Source organism: Suillus discolor (assembly GCF_016758755.1).
Source record: "Suillus discolor strain FC423 chromosome Unknown F5147scaffold_6, whole genome shotgun sequence".
Taxonomy (NCBI): Eukaryota; Fungi; Basidiomycota; class Agaricomycetes; order Boletales; family Suillaceae; genus Suillus; species Suillus discolor.
In genome coordinates this window covers 369,246-393,048 of record NW_024541253.1, presented here as the reverse complement: position 1 = coordinate 393,048, position 23,803 = coordinate 369,246, and the positions used below count along the sequence as shown (strand labels likewise).

General features: G+C 41.3%; 3 protein-coding genes across 3 annotated transcripts; all 3 read right to left on the bottom strand.

Moving 5' to 3' along the window:
• Positions 1-271: 271 nt before the first annotated feature.
• Positions 272-1,583, bottom strand: F5147DRAFT_768854 (uncharacterized protein; the record flags this gene model as incomplete). Its single annotated transcript, XM_041441010.1, has 5 exons — positions 272-720; positions 786-933; positions 992-1,074; positions 1,203-1,233; positions 1,296-1,583. The coding sequence occupies 5 exons, from the start codon at positions 1,581-1,583 to the stop codon at positions 272-274; spliced, it is 999 nt and encodes a 332-aa protein (XP_041297582.1).
• A 2,386-nt stretch (positions 1,584-3,969) lies between these two features.
• Positions 3,970-4,125, bottom strand: F5147DRAFT_526341 (uncharacterized protein; the record flags this gene model as incomplete). The annotated part of the gene is made up of 1 exon (XM_041429999.1): positions 3,970-4,125. A coding segment is annotated over one exon (156 nt), but the record flags the coding sequence as incomplete, so codon positions are not given.
• Positions 4,126-5,309: 1,184 nt separating this feature from the next.
• Positions 5,310-5,645, bottom strand: F5147DRAFT_648972 (uncharacterized protein; the record flags this gene model as incomplete). Its single annotated transcript, XM_041433311.1, has 1 exon — positions 5,310-5,645. One exon carries the CDS (start codon positions 5,643-5,645, stop codon positions 5,310-5,312), a length of 336 nt encoding a protein of 111 aa, XP_041297580.1.
• Between the last annotated feature and the right edge of the window lie 18,158 nt (positions 5,646-23,803).

The window sequence follows — 23,803 nt, the reverse complement described above, 5'->3', positions numbered from 1 at the left end:
CGGGCACGCTGCCCGCAAACATTCTGTATTCCTTTCCAATTGTTTTCTTTGCCGCCACACTCAATTACTTAATATTGTTTTAATCCCCATCTATAGCCAATGGACTTAGCGGAATTGGACATTGGATATGGACACGGACAAGGAATGGAACACGACAGGACTAATCTATTAAGCACACCAGGTGCCAGAGGAAAAACAGAAACACTATAGTACAAGGCACTTTGGCACCAGCAAGAGACTCTAATCTAAAAAGTATTTTAAAGAGTCCCTCTCAATCTTCTAAGACCTCCCCAAGCTCCTTCTCCCAATTCCCCCAGTCATGTGCCAAGATATAAAGCCGGTTGCTCATATGGAGCAACTCAGACTCCTGGATGCGCGTGTGTTGGCCCATGTCAAGGAGCGCCAGACGGTACTTGTCATTGTGAGTGCGGAGCTCAGCATTTTCAGCGCGAAGCCAAACAGCTTCAGCATGTGCCTCCTCCAACTCCGGGTCGGCCTCCAGGCGAGGGCGCTTTGCCGCAGGAGCAGCATCAGCGTCGAGCGCATGCTTGGGGCGCTGCACAATGATCTCCTTGGAAGGAGCAGGAACAGGTTCATCGGCTGTAGCCTCACCCACAATCTCCACTTCTGACTCACCAGCGTCCGGTGCAGTCGTTTGCACGGAGGGCGGCGCCTTGCGCTTGGGCGCAGCCAGCACGCATCCTTTGTTCTTAGCCACGACTAGAAGAAAAGAAACATCACATCAGTAAAAAGCATAAGCGACAGAAAGGACAACGCAGACTCACCGAACGAACAGCCTTTTCGCGCTTTGATGCACACTTTGCAATGCCCGCCCGCATGAACGACGATGCACTTGGCGCCAGACGCGGTGCAGCGTTGACAACGCTCAGCGGGGCAATTGACCGAGGTCGCGGTCATCCGCCCACCCAAACACTAGAAAAGAAAGTGTCAGCACAACTGAGAAGGCAGAAAAAGCAAAAGTAAGACTCACTGGTCGCCCCATATCGGTTGGACCAGACCCCACCGCCTTCTCAACTGCCTTCTCCTCCGTCGCAACGACCTCCTTACCCTTCCCTTTGTCGGTGCGTGGTCACTGCAGACTCTTCCACCTTCTCCTTCCAGGCCTTCATGGCTCTTGTCAGCGTCCTCACGGCAATTTTGCCCTCGGCCAACGTTACCACATCCACGTTGTTAAGGGACACATGCCCGCTTGTAAACGACGGTCATATCGGCCTAAGAAAAACAAACGAATCATTAGCAAAAAGTAAGCACACCAAAAGAGATGCGCCACTCACCATCGCGACATTCCAGTCACGGAGCCAAGATTCCTGCTCCTCCAAGAGCTCTGGCTTGGAGGGAGGAGCAGTGTCCACGCAAATGCGCATGGTATTGAGCACAGCGGCCCAAGCGTGTTCCACCCGGTTGGACTCGGACTCCTCAGGCTCCTTCAGAGCCGCATCATCGAGAGTGGGGTCATCGACAGACGCATTGCCACCCTCTAGCGGGTGCTCTTGAGGTTCAGGTGAGGGAGATGGGGAGGGAGATGCAGTCAGCATGGATGGATTAGAGATGGTGGAGGACATAGTAGTAAGATGCAAAAGATAATCGCTGAAGTCTGCGATGAGAAGTTGAGAAGAAGTGAAGCGCGGCACGCGACACATTTTAATACATCAAAATTGGCCACAGTTCCCACAGTTGGCGCTCCACATATCCGCGGTCCACTATTGTGCTTCACATACAGTGTGAAACGCACATGGTCACGTGACTTATCTCGTCGAAATTTCGCTAAGTCCCTCCGCTCTATAGAGGCTGACTGGGGACAGTCAGGATTTAAAGTTTGTATGTGATGTAGGACTTGTAGCCTCGTAGAGGCTATTTTTGCAGTGTCCCTCAGGTCTTAGCACAGCATGCGCTATCACTACCATGGCGCGCATCCTTCCTATTGTTGGCCGACAGCCACGGCTCACACGCGCACTTCGGTTCGCATCCGCTTTTTGTCGGTTCCGTCACACATCCTTCCTCCGTCCTATCCATGTCCTCCGCTTGTCCATTGGTGCATATTTTAGCTCATTTGCGTTAGACTGATTATATTTCCAAAGGTGATATCGTGTATGTTTCGTTACTTGCGTTATAGACCCTTAATACGTATTACCGTTATCTTCTCGGTTCTGAACAGGGCTACGTGCGCTACGATATATACTTTAGACTTAGGAATTTTCATGTACCTTCTTTTCCCGCTATCAAAATTATCATCCGTTTGCATGCATCACTGAGACTCTAAGTCTAAAAACCTTTGGCCGACTACATCACACACTGTATTAACGGTCGTGCTATAAATGTTCAAACTTCGCCCATCACATACCTCGCTAGACTCCTCTCCTGCTCTATAGTCGTGTCACGTCTCTTTCGCATATCCGCTAAAGGCACGTTCATCAACCGTCGGCTTTTCCCCGCGTTTTCGCGCTGGATCAAACTTTTGGTCGCTCAGTTGCACATTGTATCGCACCTTCGGCGGCTTGCTCGCGCTTGCATCACATCAAGTGCAACATCGCGTGCTCTTCCATTCTCAGTTACTCTTACCAGTTTCTCAGTTCCCCCTCCATATTTTACTTAGAGGAATCATTCTCAGTAGCAATCCCCTTGGGCCGAATCTATACTCGCGTCCAGAGGTCTATTTGAGTTTTACCCCACTTCACCCTTTCTCCCCCTTTCACCCCTTCTCATCTAGCTATCATTCCTCACACACACCGGCTCACACCTGATATCTTCAAGGTGCTCCAATTGTTGAAGAGTGCTTATCACAACAGGCATATCCAGGCTGCAGCTGAGGCTGCCACTCGTGTTGAGCCTCTTGCTCATGTGACTGAAGATGACCTTTCTGTTGACCTTCCTGATCTTTAGTCTTGCTTTGCCTTACTTTCACTCGGTCGTGCTTCATAGTAGTGTACCAGTACTCCTTACTACTAGTACAATTGAGTAAATTTACAATGCATTCAACATTTGAACGTGTTCATGGCGTCCAGTTCAGCATTCAGCAAAATGATTGAACTGAACATGAGGTCTGGTTCAGCGTTCACAAAATTTCTTGTTGAACTGGACCAAACTGGACTTCCACAACACTAATGGTGGTCTGTCATCAGCACTTTTTCAGAGCAATTGCTAGATAAACAGATCTTGAAGTCAAGAGCTCCAGAAGAATTCTGATGTCTTTTGCAATAAGAGTAGAATAAAAGAATCAATCATGGTGACCATACTATTGAAAGAACTGCCTTGAGGATTCACTTTTGAATGAATTCATTGGAAGTGCATTCAACTGGTCTTAGTCAACCAGTCGATACAACAGAATCTAAATTTGTCTGTGTGGGTTCAAAACCTGCTAAAGAAGAAATTGTCAAGTGATCATCAGAATCAAAATCTGTTTCTCTTGGAATGTGCAGGTTTGAAACCTGCCAATTCATTTTCTATCAAAAGACACCTTGAAATTTGCTCATAGTCGGTTTGCTTGCAAGATGATCAAAGTTATGTTTAGCCATGTGGCTGTCATAACAGAGTCAAAATCTGTTCCTATTGCAGTGCAACAAGTTCAAAACCTGTTGAACACCACATTTTTTCTATACAACCATGACTTCAATATTTGCTCACAGACAGTCTCTCAGATATTCATCTTTTTTTTTCCATGCGAGCTTGCACACCTGGGGAATATGTTGAATTCAATGGTGAGTTTTATTTTCTTGCATGCACTTACTTTGACAAGTGCTAACTTCAATGGTTGAATCTCTTTGTTCAGTGTGATGTGATATGCTCACCCTCATCCAACAACTCAGCCTTTTCAACAAATCTGTCTTCATTATATACCCCATCTATTATTCCTGCCTCATCTATCATCTCTGGATCCTCTTCCACCTCCACACTGAGTTCTTCCAGCTCCATCTCAGTACTATCCACTTGGTCGGCTCCTTGTTTCTTCACATTGAACTCCTTGATCAACAATTTCACTACCAGGTTTACCATGTGGAGGAAGCACCTGGTGTGCATCACTGCTCCACTGAACCTGAGCACTTTATCACTCAGTTTGCAAATTATTGTGTCATTGTTGGACGCATTATCACATGTAATACTCAGCATCTGTGTCTCATGGATTCATGTGCATATAATTGTGTTTTGTTTTTGTGAATCATACCTTTTTAGATATGCCAAATTCTTCTAGCATCTTTGCAAATGTCTCTGCAAGCTCTTTGCCAGTGTGGGACTATGAACCTCTTAGCTCACATACACCTACTAGATAGGTAAGTTTTTACCTTCTCAACTTTGACCACATCTAAAAGTGCATCCAAAGTACCAAAGTACTTGTCCAATATAAGCGAAGGTGGTCCAAAGTCAAGAAATGAAGGTCTGATGATGCACAGAGGCTCAGAAGAGCTTGCGACTAAACAGTGAGATTTCTGAGAGTCAGTATAATGAGTATAAGACTAGTGAGAATACAAAAGTACAACTATGCAAAGCATATTGAAAGACTCAGAGATAGTGAGATGTGAAATGGCAGCAGTCAAGCCAAACAAAAGGATCAATTACGTGAAGTACGACTTATCTGAAAGTGGGTCTACTAACTATGACTCATAGCAAGGGAAAGGAAGTGAAGTACAGATAAGCTGGCGAGTGTGATTATATATTACAGCATGAAAGTCTGGAATTGTGTAGGCAAGAACAGTAGTAAGATAAGCTATCTGAAATGTAATAAGACTCAAGGCGAGTCGCTACACTGATATCCATGTAATAATGCACGAGGCATGCTGCTATATGCATTATTTGAGGCTTCCTATGGGCCACCAACATATCTGTTCCTATAACATATTCAATAATAGACAAATGAAGCGCAAACACACCAGCAAAGTCAAATGGACATAGACAGGACATGATACAGTGGATTGCAGAAGAGAGTGACCCTCAGAAGTGGATGGACTACCTTTGGATGACTTGGACAGATGTGTGGAGGCTTCAGAACAGTCAAGGAGTGTTGAGGAGTACTTCTGTGAGACATATGTGGAAATGGTAGGATATGAGTCCAGCACCAGTACCATTGCTACAGTGTGTATGTTGATGGTGGGAGAGTACATAACTTTCTCTTTGTCATTGACACTTGAAATAATGAGTGCAGCAGCCATCAATTTTAATAATCTGTGGTGTCAGATCAAAAAATGTGTAGACTGGTGAAGTTCCAATCTCTCATAAGGTGTTCTGTTTTGTGTTTGATTAATATGATATTTGCATTGAGATTATTGTACATACAGAGCTCATCTTCTGCCATCTCATCATCTTTGTACAATCAATGCATTCTCTTCTTCCTCAGTATGCACAACAGCCTGCCGACTCAAAACCATCTCTGGACATAGAGACAATGGTGCTGTGATAGGCCTATTTTTGTCAACTAACTCATCTTCATCCACAGATCCTGCACTATTGGCGGGAGTGTTACCAGACAGTAGGGTTTTTTTGACCTTCTTCAGGTTCATGTTCCCACTATCTCCACTACTGTTGTTTTTTTGCTTCTTTGACAAAGTTTTGATAGTCTGCTTTTTTAGAGCAGCTTTGGCCTTCCCAGTTATTTTGATAACTTGTTTGACTGTGGCTGCAAAGGTGAGCTGCATGATGGGAAGTACTAGTAGGTGATGAAGGTTTGCGAGTGTCGTGCAGGATGTTTATCTTTGTCTTTAGAGTTTGACAGTTTTCAAATTGTTCAGGTAGTCAAAATTTATTTACATGGCACTGATTTTGATTAAAATCTGTGGTAGGGATATGGGTAGGGGTATGGGTACTGTGATCCCATACCCACACCCATACTCCAGTGATACTCATATCTATGACCTGCATGGGTGACTCATATCCATGCAGTACCATACTCACAAGCTAGAGGCTTAGGCAAGCAAGACCCAACATATTATTCAGTATCCATCAATCTGAATTATTGTATCTACATTAGGTTGCAAATATCCTTGGTTGTACTGTAGACAGAGCTTGGACCAACTTTAGAGAAGGATAGACTTCTTAGCCTGTCACTTTTTTTCATTGTTGTATTCACTATAATGAGAAAGAGATTCAACTCAGAATGGTTGATATGAAGAAAGTACCAAACTAATATGATATTATATTGAGGTCTGTAGCACTGCCTAAGCTGTTATGCTTGTATGAACAAGTGCATTCGACCCCAAAGAGGTCTGCTATTAAGAACAAGCTCAAGGAGGTGGATCCAAAGGGCTTGGCTTCAGCTTATGCACTGCAATGATACAACAATGTCAGCCAAATATATGTGTTGTGGTCTTGCACAGCTTAGTCTGCTATACTTGCAAGACAAGTGTGTTTGACTCAAGGAGTTAGCTGTTTGGAAGAAGTTCTAATGTTAGTGATATAATGTGTGGTCAATAGTCTGAGCACAGGAAAAAATGTCCAAAGGTATAATTACAAGTCCAATGTGTTTTGGGTTAGTGGATTAGTGGGTTTTGGGTTGCAAAAAACAGGTATAGTGAATGTTGGGGAAGTGAGTGGTATGTGGATTAATAATGATGATGGGTATTTCAGATAGAAAGAGCGGCAATATTTGCAATGTCAACTAAGAACTATGAAATATCAGGTTTGACCCCTAAGCAGTGGACATTTAGAAAACTACAGAAGGACTACTATGGACAAAGTCTGGAGTAGAACCAAACAGAGTATGGACTGCCAGAGGTAGAGCTGAAGATATGAAGTCCTCAGAATCAATCCTAATACTTAAGAGAAAGACAGGAGATGAGACTCAAGTCAAACAGAGGAATGAGTAGGGATCTAAGATGATATTTGAACTGAGGTGTTACAAAGAGTTGGAAAAAATGTGGTGTTCAACAGGTTTTGAACTTGTTGCACTGCAATAGGAACAGATTTTGACTCTGTTATGACAGCCACATGGCTAAACATAACTTTGATCATCTTGCAAGCAAACCGACTATGAGCAAATTTCAAGGTGTCTTTTGATAGAAAATGAATTGGCAGGTTTCAAACCTGCACATTCCAAGAGAAACAGATTTTGATTCTGATGATCACTTGACAATTTCTTCTTTAGCAGGTTTTGAACCCACACAGACAAATTTAGATTCTGTTGTATCGACTGGTTGACTAAGACCAGTTGAATGCACTTCCAATGAATTCATTCAAAAGTGAATCCTCAAGGCAGTTCTTTCAATAGTATGGTCACCATGATTGATTCTTTTATTCTACTCTTATTGCAAAAGACATCAGAATTCTTCTGGAGCTCTTGACTTCAAGATCTGTTTATCTAGCAATTGCTCTGAAAAAGTGCTGATGACAGACCACCATTAGTGTTGTGGAAGTCCAGTTTGGTCCAGTTCAACAAGAAATTTTGTGAACGCTGAACCAGACCTCATGTTCAGTTCAATCATTTTGCTGAATGCTGAACTGGACGCCATGAACACGTTCAAATGTTGAATGCATTGTAAATTTACTCAATTGTACTAGTAGTAAGGAGTACTGGTACACTACTATGAAGCACGACCGAGTGAAAGTAAGGCAAAGCAAGACTAAAGATCAGGAAGGTCAACAGAAAGGTCATCTTCAGTCACATGAGCAAGAGGCTCAACACGAGTGGCAGCCTCAGCTGCAGCCTGGATATGCCTGTTGTGATAAGCACTCTTCAACAATTGGAGCACCTTGAAGATATCAGGTGTGAGCTGGTTGCGTCGACTCTGATCTATGATGCTGCCACTTGAAAAGGCCTGTTCTGATGGAGTGGCAGAACCTTGAATTGCAAGGTAATCTCTTGCCATATGGGAAAGTGTTGGATATGCCACAGAATGATGCTGGTAGGTGCATCAGTAAATAACTACCAGTCGATGCAATGGATATAACTTACCCCCCACCAATGGACAACATCTCCCACATCTTCCAATGGAGCTGCCAAATATGTGGTGAGTTCTTGACGAGGATTTGCAATGCAGTGTTTGGATGATCGATGAGCGAGAATTGTTGAGCGCATCCACGAGTGGCCGTATTGTGTAGGCCTGGACTTAGAGGATGATGTAGTAGGTGTTGGCTGACATGCAGCTGCAACAGGAATGTAATATTTGTCAAACTAGACTAGTGTTAGCGGCAATCATGATGCATGCAAGTGGCATTTTAACAAGTTCATGAGTGCCGAAGAATTCATTTAGCTACCCTAGAAAAAAAACAACCCGTTAACAAATACATTAGCACTAAACCAAATTGACCAAAATCTCCATACCTTATCAGGTGCTTCCTTTGTGATGTTTTGGTTAGTGGTAGCCAAATAAACCTTCGCGGACCTTGGCAGTGTGGCATGGTCCTTGCAACAGGGTGTCCTACAGTACCTGGGAGCAAGCAAATCGGATTCCAAGCGAAAAAGTCGCGTGAATCAACAATCGTGTTTGAGTAATCATGTCGTGTTCAGTGTATTGCGTGTATGGATGATGTGATCTCGTATCACTGGTGTGAGTGGCCTAAAATGGAAGCATACATGGTTTATTTAAGTTATGACATCAGTGTTCAAAAAGGTTCGGACACGTTCAACGTGTTCAAGGAATGCTGAATGCTGAACTGGACCATCGGTCCAGTTCATGAAAAGTCCGGTTCAGAACCGAACCTCCGCATCACTAACCACCATGGTGGGCCGATGATGTTTGTGATGTCTTTAGATTAACAGCTGTGTCATGAGTGAGGACTGACAATGGAAGGATCACATATGATTGGACTCAAGGGGGATGTTAGAGATTAATGTTAGAACTGATAAAATGCAGATAAATGTACCTTGAGGATTTGCTTCTGAATGGGCTCATTGGGAGTGCATCTAACTGGTCTTAGCCAAGCAGTTGATATGACATAATATAAATCTGTCTGTGTGGGTTCAAAACCTGCTAAAGATAAAATTGCAAGTGAACATCAGAGTCAAAATCTGTTTCTCTTGGACAGTGCAGGTTTGAAACCTGCCAATGATAACATTTTTATTCTTATTCTATGAAGACATATTCTTATGGTTGGTCAGCTTGCAAGCTGATCAGAGCTGTGTTTAGCCAAGTGGTTGTTGTATGTAACTAAATACAAATCTGTTTCTATTGGAGCGCAACAGGTTTGAAACCTGTGAAACATCATATTTTTTTCTATAAGAACATGCCTCAAATATTTGCTCATAGATGGTGTGTGTGAGGAATGATAGCTAGATGAGAAGGGGTGAAAGGAGAAGAAAGGGTAAAGTGGGGTAAAAACTCAAATAGACCTCTGGATGCAAGTATATATTTGGCCCAAGGAGATTGCTACTGAGAACGATTCCTCTAATGTATGCTTTGATTGAAACATATTTTGAATCCATCGTGGCAATGATGTGGAAAAGAGTATTTATGATGGGTTTTGGAGAAAACTATCCATGAGAAAATATCAGAGTGTAATTGCACAGAATAAAAACATAATCATCAGCAGGTTTTACTGCCTATGAGCAAACATTTAAGACATGTTCTCATAGAAAAAATGTGACATTCAATGAGTTTCAAACCTGTTGCATTCCAATAGAAACAGATTTTGATTCTGTTATGACAACCACTTGGCTTGATTGGCTTGCAAGAAAACCGGGGAGTCCAATATTTATGTAGATACGCAGAAATCTGGAACCCTATAGGCGAAAGTAGTAGCACAATATTTGGGGTCCAATGTCCTATGTAATAAGACATGATGTACTGTGGACCATGGGAATACATGTAATAACACGGTTGACAATGTTAGGGATGTGAAAACAAGTAACTATGCACCTAGTGGGGCTAGCGCAATGAGACTGGACATAGGTAGGACAAGTGCACATGATATCCAATAGGCCAATGTGAAACCCAATGTCTGATTTCGGGTTTGGTGCGTATTGAGTCAGGTATGATAGGGAATGATTTGGGTAATGATTAGCATTCAAAATGCATCAGAAAATAGACCTCTGTGAGGCCACAAGGACTCCAAGTCCTACACCGACCATCAGCATATGTCCAATGTCTGATGTCTGATGTTTTCGGGTTTGGTGCGTATTGAGTCGGATATGATAGGGAATGGTTTGGGTAATGATTAGCATTCCACATGCATCGGAAAATAGACCTCTACGAGGCCACAAGGACTCCAAGTCCTACACCGAGGTACGACTAAGCAAAGCCTATTGAAAGAACTAAGAGATAGTGAGATGCAAAATGGCAGTGGTCAAGCCAAACAATCATTCTGAATGAACAAAAGATCGATTGCACGAAGTACGACTATCTGAAGTGACTCTACTAACTATGACTCGTAGCAGGGAAAGTGAAGTGAGGTGTGAGCAGCTAGCGAGGCAGATTATATCCTACAGCATGAAAGTCCAGAAACTGTGTAGGCGAAAGTAGTAGTGAGATAAGCTATCCAAAATGTAATAAGACTCGAAGTGAGCCGCTACAGAGATATGCATATAATAATGCACAAGGCATTATAGGGACTGATTCCTGGCTAGGCTTATAGAGACTGTTTTACTTAGTGTTATGTTTGCACCTTAGCTTACATAAGAAAGTTATCTTTTCACCAGTTACCAGTATGAGTCTGAGTCCTCAGCAGTTTTTCATGACATTTCCTCTCCTCTGAGCCTTGAGCCTGGTCCAGAAACCCTTTAGGATCAAATAGCAGCTAGGTTCTGCAAGATCCAACACATTGTTTTGAATCACCATCAAAATTGTTGTACTCACAGTGTGCTGCTATACGTATTAACCAATGTTTTTGATGGATCAACAATGTATGTGCCCCTAAGACATAATCAATAACAGATGAACAAGTGGAAAACGCACCAGTGAAGTCAAACGGATATGGACGGGACATAGTACGGAGGATCGGAAGTGTATACAGGCCTCGGAATGGGATGGACGACTCAGATGAGTGCACAGAACTCTCGGAAGGTAAAAGGAGTGTCGAGGAGTATGATATGAAGCACCTATGAGATTGGCAGGATACATGTCCAGTGCCGATCTGAGTGCTACACTGGTATTCTTTGATATTGTATGCTTTGCAGAAAGGTGCTATCCAGCCATCACCAATTAGCTGCTCTGCTTCTGGAACACCAAAGTTCTCTTCGAGCTTCCACCACTTCTCCCAGAGCATTGCTCCAGTGTAACTTTCACCCTTCTACTCCATGTTCATGATCCATTCCACCAGTGCTTCTTCGACATCAGGGTAGGTAACAACATGTGGCCATTTACTTGAGAGAGCACCAGGGTATGACTTGATATGTTGCTCAAGATGCCCTCTTTTTGTGTCTTGAAATGCTAAACAACATGATCCTGGGCTAAGTCTGGATGTTCATCAATGTATGCAAACACCATCAGCCAGTCATTCAAGGTAAGATTCTTGCACCTGCTAATGTCAGAAAGCTTTATAGATGTTGCAGAACCATTTTTTGGTGAGGTGTCTTTGGTTTCTGTTTGTATGGGGCAGGTTTTGGATGTGGCTGGCATTTCTTAGGGCTGTGCACCATTGGGACTAGAATAACTATAAAATTGATCATCTTAGAGTGTTGTTATGCATCAACTTTTGGCAACTCAGCAGTAGTCCTACTCAGTACAGACCATATCTCATAGTATATATTAGACCTTCAAAGCCTATACATTATATATTATATAATTTTCTGGGTGTCTATCTGCATACCACGATGGGAACTGCCAAAACTCAATACAAGATGAGATTTATACATCACTAACATATACATTATGAAACAAAGTACTGTAGCACTTTATTCAACAATATTAAGAGCTTGGCTGCTTTAAGACTACATCAAGAGGGTGTACTCTGTTCTGTCCTGCATCACACTCATTGTGCAGTACCTGAGCAGCAGAGAAGTCAGTTTCAAAGCCACATATTTTGGTTAATTTGATTGTGTTAGAGGCTTAGTTTGATCTCCTCTGATTTTAAGAATAGGGAGTGTTTATGAGATAATACTCTGAATCATTGCATATTATCGTGATACATATCTTCATCTTATCTTTGCATATCTTTGCAACCATCTTCTTGTAGCATTATAGTACTGCATCAAGACAGTTATCTATTTGGCTACACCATTGACTATCAATCCTCATCATCAAGTACCTAAGCACTGCATCAAGCTAGTTAATAGTTACTGTTCCTGAGATTTACCTTAATCTCACCCTTTTCAAAGTCATTAGAAAATTGCTTTGACAACCCAACTTTTTACACCTCCTCCCATGAATGACCACATTATCAACCATTGGTATTTGTCTGAACCATTGTCTTCTTAGATAGATGATCTATAGATAAATATCTATAAAAACAAATATTTCCACGGTCAGTAATTCAGACAAATACCAATGACTGATAACACAGGCATTTGTGGGTGGCTTGTTGTATACTTCCCAAAGCCTGTTCAGCTAAAGGTACTTCCTTAAGATCAGTAATTATGATGGTCAATCCAGCAATCACTGCAGGCATGTTCCCATTTTCCTCAATCAATGTTTTTTGGATGTTTGGTGGAGAAAAATGGGAAAATGCCTGCAGTGAATATAGGACTGACAGAAAAACAAACAAACAATGGTCAGCCTGACAGTATGGCAATGACCAAAAAAAAGAACTCTTTCTTAAGTTTCCTTTCAACAACAGTGCCTCATACCAACTATACTCCAAAAAAATAGTGCAGAAGTACAATGATCAAACCCCCCCCCCTTGGCACAAAACAGGTAGAATCAAAGGTCAAGACTAATTGATGCTTTATTGTAGAACTCTTAGCTCAATATTGAACCTGCTGTCAAGGAACTCACTGCGAGTATTCAAACAGACTCAGAAACAGACCTCCTTGGATTTACTACTAAGTCCCCTCTTCAACAGCTAAAGTCTATCAGATAAAGAAGACCTTGGCTCAGTATCACTACTCAGATGAGTGAGGTCAAGCTTCATTATCAATTCCTAAAGTCTCTCCACTAAGCTACTCTGAGTCTTAGGTGGATGTAGAGACAACATAAATTTTATGGAATATGTTGTTTTGGAAAAAGAACACCAAAGGTTGGTGAAAGCAAATAAATAAATAAATAGAAATTCAAATATAACTGTGGCTGTACCTTGCCTACTGGTCGTTGCACACAGTGAGCTCATAGCTGGTTGTTTAGTATGATGAGCTTGCAGTATTGACTGTCTCTTGAGAGTGTTCCTCTTAGTCTTGAACAGTTCTTGACACTGGGACTGACACTTATTATACCTTACTCACAACTTAGTATTAGATGGGCTGAAAGACTAGTCTCTTATTTTATTGTCAAAAACTGGAGTCATTATATACACATTAAATGTGGCTGTGCTACTAGTGGGTGACTATCCATAGGCAAAATAATGCAGAATAGATTATAACAGACTTTGAAAGATATTTGCAAAAGATAATCTATACAGAAAACACAACCGTAATGCATCTGGAATAAAATAATTCAGTCAAAACTGCAATGGACGATCTACTACTACAGTACCACAATCTGGTGAATGATGGAGAAGAGACAGCATTTCTTGACGACAAAGAAGACGTGAGGATGTTAGCAGCTACACTCGTTGCTGGAATAGAGCTAGCTTGACTTGATCATTGTAGCACTCGGATTGGTATTGGGCTCGTATCCTGCCAATTCCATAGGTATCCCTCACACATATTCCTTGACACTCCATTTACCTTCCGAGAGTTCCGCGCGCTCGTCCGAGTCATCCGAAGGTCGTCCATCCATTTCTGAGGCCTGTATACAGTTCCGATCCTCCATACCATGTCCCATTCGTGTCTGTTTGACTTCACTGGTGCATTTTTCACTTGGTTATCTGCTATTGATTATGTCTAGGGGTACATATGTTGCCGGCCCGTCGGTTATACGTATAACAACATGCCTTGCGCCTTATTACATGCATATCTCTGTAGCGGCTCGCCTCGAGTCTTATTACATTTCAGATGTCTTATCTCGCTACTGGTTTCACCTACGCAGTTTCCGGACTTTCACGCTATAGGATATAATCTGCCTCGCTAGATACTCGCACTTCACTTCACTTTCCCTGCTACGAGTCATAGTTAGTAGAGTCACTTCCGGATAGTCATACTTCGCGCAATCGATCTTTTGTTCATTCAGAACAATTGTTTGGCCTGACCGCTGCCATTTCGCATCTCGCTGTCTCTAAATTCTTTTGATAGACTTTGCTTAGTTATACTTCGACACACCCGCCATACTTCTCTCAGAACCTTTGCTGTTCATCAGAAGCTCTTCAGACGCTTCGCACAACCTCGGACCTTTGTTTCTTGACGTCGGACCACCTTCAGACCACTTCAGACAAGTACTTCAGTACTTCAGACACATCCTTGGAACACCGAGTGCATTCTTGGTAACTTTCCTTCTCTCACTTCGATCTTAACAAGATATCCCTTGCTTTTTATCAAGGAGCATTTCTATAGGCAGTCTCTTTGGGACGAACATCTCACTCGCACTCTGAGTCTTAAGGCAACACTTTTGTAGTGCCCACATAGAATCAACTCTTTACATCGTGTTGAAACCCGGAACCCTAAGTGGCTGTACCTTTGTCGTGCCCAGCGGTGGTCGCAGGAATACATTAGTACACACATGAAATCAAGTCTTTAATGAAAAAGAAACAGTCGCGGTAGCTTGGGGAACGAGTTGTTTTCGCAATTCTAGACTTATAGGGAGAGAATGGTGTCGGCACTGCTCACCTCATACCCTGGCCAGTCGCAGTGGTATGTGTTGGCATTGTCTGCTGATAGCAATCTTTAAATTTCAGCTAAAAACTTCGCCAGGGAGCTCAGGGATGGGACTGCGTATATTGGAAAATGTTCGGACCAGGTGGCGACCATCACCATGCTGAACATGTGTCAGGCAGACCTCAAGTCATGGATTAGTCAGCAGATAGCTTAGGCATAGTTGCCCAAAACAGATTTAATCCGGAATAATCTGTAAGGAGGGGGCCTTCTAGATTTAGAGTTTGTAAGGGGGTCAAAAAATAATGTTTTGCAAATTCGATGCAAATGAACAGCGGCATCGTGGCATGACTTCCTTAAATGGTCTCTTTTATTCTATCTTATTTTATTCCACATTATTTCAGCCTACGGATAGTCACCCAGTATATTCAAGAGTCATCAAGAGTTATTTCTAGTCATAATGTGTCAGTTCAAACCAATGAGTCATTAGGTATATAGCTAAGTCATCCTGGCTTGTTGCTAGTCATGTGGCCTATCCATCTTCTGATGACAAATCCAGAAAGGGAGTGAAAAATATCACATGATGTGAATTCCTTGTGTGTCCATCTTTTCTTTGCTTTTCTGTTCGTATGATGGATGAAACTGATGTGATCCTAGTATTTAGGGTTTTAATAATGTTTTTCCAGGACAACATATGTGGGAAATATTTTTCACAGTCACCTGATATGCATGGGATTTTGTCTGGGTCATCACCATGGCTGACTAAGCAAAACTCATTACAGAATTAAATATACTAAAATATTCAGTCTGCTCATATACAAACTTGAAAAATAAAATAAAAAGTGAAAAATATTCCCTTAGCCTCAGTCTGACTTCAGATTGAAAAGAAAATGGTTTCATAGTGATTTTTGGGATATGACTCATAGAAGAGTATTAGTCATCCATGCACCAAACCAGTTTGGTACAGGTCACTGTTGACCATGGAGGATAGTGAGAACTGGTGATTTTTATTGCCAATCACATCCTAGTAAGACAATGCCTCAGATTACACTAGCATGACCATTAGATTTGGTATTAACTTGACAATGGACATCAGCCATCATTAGTTGTGTAACAGACCAAATACAGTACATGAATCCTTTGGGATGATGGTCTTGCTCAGTAACTGTGTCACAAGCATATTAGATCAAGAATTTCAGGGCTTTCTAACAATTAGGTCTCTCAGAACTGAGAAGCCAACAATAGTGCTTAGGCCTTCAATGCACCTATAGGCAGCATATCTTGTAGATATTGTTCATTGCAGGTGGATGCAGTGGCCCAGCTACACCTATGAGTATAAAAGAGGTCAGTAGCCACAAAACATCTATACTGATTTGAAGTCTAAAAACATTACTCATCTCTTCCAAGTTTTGCAAATCTCTAACTCCTCATACTGACCTATGGTACCATGTGTATTTCCTCTTATTCACACACCTATGGAACCACTACTAGATATTGGCATTCTCGACTGAACATTCAGAAGGCAACTAGTCAAACATTCTAATACTACAAATGGCTCCCATCCATGACCTCTAGTGGACAATCACCTGCACAGACAGTATTGTCATCAAGCATGCCAGTAATTTGACATCCATTGTAAAGACTCACATCTCTGTAGCCTCATAGAGATCTAATCCTCCAACACTTTAATAATATTCCGAACATAGTGTGACTGACTCATATCTTATTCCTGTGCACCTAGTGCTTCATTGGCTGCTTGTATACACAAGCACTGCACCCAGTGCATTGGTGCACTATAGGACCTGGAGTCCTTGTGGCCTCATAGAGGTCTATTTTCCAATTCATGTTGAATACTAATCATTACCAAAATCATCCCCCATCCTATCTAACTTAATATGCACAAAACCTGAAAACATTGGACATCAGAGTATTAGACATTGCATCAGGTTTTGCATCAGCCTATCGGATATCATATGCACTCATCTTGCCTATGTTCAGTCCTATTGCACTAGCCCTACTAGGTGCATAGTTATTTGTTTTTACATTGCTAACATTGCAGACCATATTATTAAGATAGGCCTCATTCAAACACTACTAACATCATGTGATGTATTTAGTCACACCACCACAATTTTGAGAGAGAAAAGCATGACATTTGCTTATTTCAGAGGCTACACTACATTAAATAGTAATTGGCTTGCGGGCATAATAGCCCATATGACCTCCCCAGCATTTGCAGGAAACAGATTTGCAATGACTATCCATGAATTGATGCAATAAGAAGATTTGTGTACAGTCTTGCTGATTAAGCCAGACACCTACTGTCTTGTCTTGCTAGCTATGGGCAAATGGACTCATGCAGACTCAGCAAGGAATACCAATCTTATAAAGGCACTCCTCAAGAAGGAAATTAATGATAAGAATAAAGAAAATGTAAGTACTCACATGGTTAATGATTTGGTGTCAATTTTGACACTTGACATGTCAATTCACACGCTGAACACGCCTTTGCTATACAATCATTGCATTTTATGGATGCATGCTGCAAGGGTTCAAATGGTAAACAAGCTGCTTTTGCGACAAAAAAGTATCATGGTCACTGTACTCTCTCATTGTCTGTTTTTGATGATCTCGCTGAGCTCAATTAAAACACTATATATGTTACGACTGGGTCGTTCTTCTTTACAATAACCGAATGGTCAAGTTGAAGTGTAAAGCAGAAGTTCTGCCTATGAATATAGAGTCAAGGTTTCTGGCTTAAGGACAGTGTCACTGACTGCCTTAGAATAGTGGTTCAAGACTGTAAGGTTGGAGGCCTTACTGAAGGACTAGTTTCCAGGTAAAACCCAGTAGATTAAAGTGAGGAATACAAGCGGTAATTACTGTGCTTAAATAGTCTGTATGGAGCGCACAGACCAGGCTAAGAAAGGCAGGCATAGGTGCATATTAAGATAGAAGTGGGGAAAGAGATAAGTGATAAGAGTCCTTTATCAATATAGGGGCTGTGCATGATAATGGTTGCTAGCTCGGAAGGAAGCCTTAGCAACCATATGAGTAAGATACTGGAAGGTAATCTGGCATTCCGTAACTGAGGAAGTTAGAGACCATTGTCCAGTAATGAAAGAAAAGGTAGGGGTATAAGTAAGCCATAACAATATACCTCTATACAAGCACCTACTACTATATCTATACATATATACCCTTCCCTAGCTGTTACTTATAATTACTAGTAGTACAGTGTGGAAACAACAATCTTGCTGAGTGGCAAGAAAAGGTTGGGTCAAGCTAATGCCTAGCTGCTATGTCTAAACAAACATGTTCAACTCTAAAGGGAATTGCTACTAAAACAACGGAGAATATGTGCAACCCAAGAGTGTGCTAAGCATGGGAAAATAACACACAGGTAATGCACAAGGTGCAAAGATATATCCAAGGCTATCCGAGGTGCAGGAATGCGCAGCCAAAGGCATGGAAAGTGCAGGAAAGTGTGGACAAGGTATAGGGAGGTCAAGGAACGAGGTTTGGAGAGAGTGAGGGTAAAGGTATATTGCAAGGTCAGGATAATCTAGGTATAGAGAGGTATAGGGAACCTAATAGGGGCTAAAAAGTGCACACTACAAGGGACTACTTAAAAGGTAAACCTATAGGGAGAGGTATCCAGTATGAGGGAAGTGTGTGAAATGGTCCCTAAGGAATAGGCAACTTATACTGTCTAGACTCCCACTTGGAGTAGGAAGGGATAGGAATTAAAGTAAATATGTAAGATGTAATAAGGCTGCAACACTTTTTACAAGCCTCGAGGCAAGGAAATTCACATACCAATGGGGTTTGAATAGACTATGGATAGACAAAGGACCTTCCTAATGTGTTTCCAAGGTATCCAAAGTGCGGGAATGCACATCCAATGCGACCAATGCATGGGAAAGTGTGGGTTTGGCTTCATGCAAGGTTAATTGTTGGACAAGGGATGGATAAGGATAGGAAAACTAATAGTGCTCTATACTCTTTGACACATATGAAAATAGCCTCTTTCCTGCCCAGTGCAGTATAGGTTTACAACTCAGAGTGGTGCTATAGGCTCCAAACTGATATCTTTATGTTGTAGGTCATGCACTGCCTATCTGCTATACTTGCGGAACAAGTGTGTTTGACCCTAAAGAGGAAGCTAGTGCAGCAAAGGTCTAGAAATGGATGTAGAAGGTGCTGCTTGTCGGCTGATGCGAAGCGTGGGAAAGCGGCGGGTGCATGTGCGTAAGTGCGGGAACATAGTGGTGGCTGAAAGTGGAAGGCACGGGAAAGATGCGGCTGTGAAGCAGCCAATGCGCGAGGGGTTCAGATGATAATAGAGATGAAGGGCAATAGAAATAGATGTAGAGCAAGGTGATAATGGATACAATGCAAGCAGTAAACGGATACTGATTGCCAATAGCTACCAACTGTAGGCTAATGGGAGTTTGCTACTGGAACGTCTGGAAAACAAGCTTCTTAATGATATGTACTGCTAGTGCTTAAGTATTGCGCTAAGTGCTGTCACATGGAACCGAGCCGACATGCTACTGAGTTAGTTATGTAAAGCTATATGTAAATAAAGGTGGTGTTACAGTAACATGGCATGAGTCCCCTGCCACCAGACAGCCCTCTGCCAGTGCACGGCTATAGACGATACCAGGGTCTCACCAGCCCTATGACAATAGATAAAGATAGAAGATAAGCAGCAACTGCTGGCTTAGATAAGCGGTCTGGACCGCATATGACGACACATGACGACATAGGTCTAGAAGACCTATTTATGTTATCAAGGTAGAAAGCAAGCCTCGTGCTGCCTCATGTACTGATAGAAAGATACCTCATGGATCCTATCTACAATAAAAGCCTGCCTCATGGACACTATCTCTGACTCATGTAGATAAGCAGATTAGAACCCAGCTTCAAGCTGAGCTTAGACACAATAGAGTAGCCTTATATAAGGTCAAGGATTAAAGTAGATGTTCCTTACTTTAATCCTACTAGGTTTACCCTTGAACTCCTTGTCCCACTAAAGCTACCTGCTCGACATTGACTTGTACCTTCAGTGACACCTCTCCCTGTCTGTAAACCCGCTATCATTTCGGTGTAACCCCTCGTTAACCACCATGAGCTACATTCGAGTATGCAACCTTTGCTTGTCTGTAAAGGCCGACGACTCTCAGCACTTGGTACTACTGTCATGGTTGTCGCTGTTTAGATCATCCTAGTCGCACACGACCGTGTGTCATAACAGGTGGTGCAATGCGAAAATGGTCTGATATGTAAATATAATCATGAAATAATGTACCATTGGGTTGGTTTTGGACTATGGATGAGTGTGAAACATCAGCTGATGAAGTGTGGCTGTGTGTTTGTGGGGGAACATTGTGGCCGTCACAGGAAAGTAGTGGCCAGTATGTCACGGGAAAGTTGTGCTTCACATAGTAAAGCAATGAGATGGTGTGTAAGGACTTCCAGTCCTACAGCAGGTCCGAGCGTCACAACAGTGCTGCAAAATTTGAGTAGATGGTCACACTGGTGTTATACTATGTAATATTGGTGGTGTTTGAATGAGGCCTATCTTACATGTTTTCCCATAGTCTGCAGTACCACATGTCTTATTACATAGGACATCAGATCCAAAAATATTACTACTACATTTGCCTATACCTTTCTGGATTTCTATGTACCTACATAAATATTGGATTGATTCCCAGTATCATTCATTATCCAAGTAGAGGAGAGCTGTTCTCCAATGCTTAGGGGTCAAACCTGATATTTTGTAGTTCTTAGTTGATATTACAAATATTATTGTTCCTTTACCATCCATATCTGTCATTATTATTATTGTGCACACTGCTTGCTTTCCTGATGCTCACTATTGCATTATTATTGGTTTCTGATACCCTGAACCTGAACCCAATGCCTGACCTGACCAACCTGATGCTTTTACATTGGACATTGTAATTATACCTTCAGACATTGTTTCCTGCACTCAGATTATTGACCTACATCACTCACTGACCCCCAAGACTATTCCCAGACTACAGACCCCTAGGTCAAATGCACTTGTCTCACTTAAGTATAGCAGACTAGGCAGTGTAAGACTACAACATTAATATATCAGTTTGGAGCCATCTTCATATAGCCCCACTCTATGTTGTATACCTACAGCATGCATTCTCAGCTCCATTGCTTGTCCTCTGTACATCCATTCCATGTCCATTCAGTTTATTAGTGTGTATTCCTACTCAATTCTTATGTATTCTGATAATATCTCTGGTGTTATGTGCACACATTCCATATGTTGTGTCATGGACCCTTACATTACATACTATCACATACTCACTTTGCTTTCCAGTTCATCTCAGTGCTTGATAGTGCTTAATGATACTTACATAGTTTTATGAATTATTTTCTCTCTTAATAAGTAACCACAATCTTCTCACATATTGTTGGACTCTAAGTCTAAAGTTTCTGCTGTGGCTACCAACTGACACTAAGCACCTAAATGTATATCAGCACCAATCATTGTATTCTTGCCAGAACTTCTTCTTGTTATCTTTCGACTCCTTTAGGGTTGCTGTGTTCTAACCACCCGCACGCACACACTGCCACATCTTATCACACAGTAGCACTTCATAGTGCTTCTGCTTTCCTGCACTTTACATATCATTGTGCGGCTTATCAGGCTTGACTTAGCACCTGATTTAGTGTTTCCCTCCATATTACATACATAGAGGAACCTTCTCAGTAGCAATCCCCTTGGGCTGACATTAGCTTGTATATAGAGAACCATCTGAGTACATCTCACACCACCCACTTCCCACTACTTTATATTCTTCACCTACATCATTGTAGAAACTCATTCCTGGCTAGGCTTGTAGAGGCTGTTTTACTGAGTGTTATGTTTGCACTTTAGCTTACAGAAGAAAGTTAGTTGTCATCATTTACCACTATGAGTCTGAGTCTTCAGTAAGTTTTATGATATTTCCTCTTCTCTGAGCCTTGAGCCTGGTCCAGAAATCCTTTAGGGTCAAATAGCAGCTAGGTTCTAGCTAGTCACATAATATGTACATAAGGCAATCACTACCAACTTTATTGCCAGTCTTGCTTGCTACACTGAACCCTTCTGGTTACATCACAAACATTTGCAGACAATGAATGCCCCTCTTAGGGCTTTGCATAATATATTTATTTGAGTGCATAATAGTAAACAGGTAAATTATATAGCATATGTTTTTATATTTTATCCTATAAAGGAAATACTGATTACTATAGAAAGTGCTAAAGTGCTCTAGTATAGTTAAGCCTCACTACTTAGTGATGTGCTAGGTCTGGTCTGGCCTAGAAGTCTTGGCTTAAGCTTAGCTTCAGAGAGCTTAGGGCTGGCTAAAACTCAGGACAGGTCCACCTAGAGGGCCTAGACCTAATTTAGACTTGGCTTAGACTAGAGCTAGGGCTTCTAATATTAAAATATAACAAAAGCTTAATTTTTCTATTCTGATACTTAAATTCAAAATCAGACTCCTCTAATAGCAAGACATTTCCATTACCAGCCTCTCTAATTAATTCAATCTCCAACTTAGCCTCTAGAATAGAAGTTGAAGCAGGCTCACAAAAAATCAAGTCTCACTAAAACATAAAGTGAAGAACTTGAACTCTACTACACCAGTATAATGCTCAGGCTTGCATTGGGCCCATATTAGGCTATTTTATAAAGCATGTCAATGTCATTCTGTCTGATCATATTTCTAGCTATCTGATTGGACATTCATCAGACCCAAACATTGGGTTTATTGGGTTTCACATCAGACATCGGATTTTATATTGGCCTATTAGATAATATCCTTCCTATGTCATGTCCTATCATATCTATCTCCACTAGGTGCACAGTTATTCATTTTCATGTTGCTAACATTCAATAGACCACATTATTATATGTCCGCAGTACTACATATCTTATTACATAGAACATCAGTTCCAAAAATTATCACTACTACTTTCACCTATAGCACTCTGAAATTCTACATAGACATTATATATTTTGCATACCTCCTACCTATTACTTTACTTACCTTTCTATCTCCGAGTAGGAGGAGATCATCTGATATTAGTAGTTCTTAGCTGAATTCTAAAATATCTCCAAAACACTGATAGTAGCTTAAGATTTGCTATTTCCAATATTCTCTAACATTCTGACATATTCTTGATACAACCTGACACAATCCAACATAACCTGATGCAACCTGACACCTAACTTGACATGAAAGTATCAGATCTGACATGTTTTCCTTCAGACTATCTTCTTTTGCATATAACTAATTATTCTACTATTAAACAGCAAACCCCTTGGATTGAACAGACTTGTCTCACAAGTATAGCAGACTAGGCTATGCAAGACCACAACATTTATATTTGGCTGAGTGCTTACTTTGTATAGTGCTCAGCTATTGTTGTATCATTACACTAGTCTTTGAATAATTATGATATTTTGTGATTGTTATTTCAGCTGCTAAAAATGCTTGTTCACTAGCAATATATTTTGTGTCATATCAGAGGCACCAGACACAAGATAATTGGTAGGTAATATTAAAAAGATGGTTTTTTATAGGATTATATTTTCAGGATTAAATATCTATAACATCTAGAGTGAGTAACATTTGAGATTACATCAAAATAAAATACAAAGCTAATGTTACCTTTAAACTCAGAAAGGCTACTGTAATTCTAGAGTAATGACATATTATTTAGTTCTTATACATTTTAGTATCAGTAATACTGAAGGACACTATCTGACACTTTCCTATGTAGATGACTATGTTTTCCAAGTAGCTACAAATAAGCCTAGTCTCAAAGTAAATATGATCTTCCAGCAGTCACCTACTCTAGTTTCAGTAGAGTGGCTAAACAAATTAGACTGGAATATATGAATATAGAAGACTAGAGCTAATATAAAAGTGTTACAACAATTAGTAAAAATGCTGAAGGAGTCATGCTTTCATTCAACTGTTTTCAAGACAGACCCTACCACAGGCTTAAAATCAGCTACCTTCAGGATGTCAACAAGTTTATTAA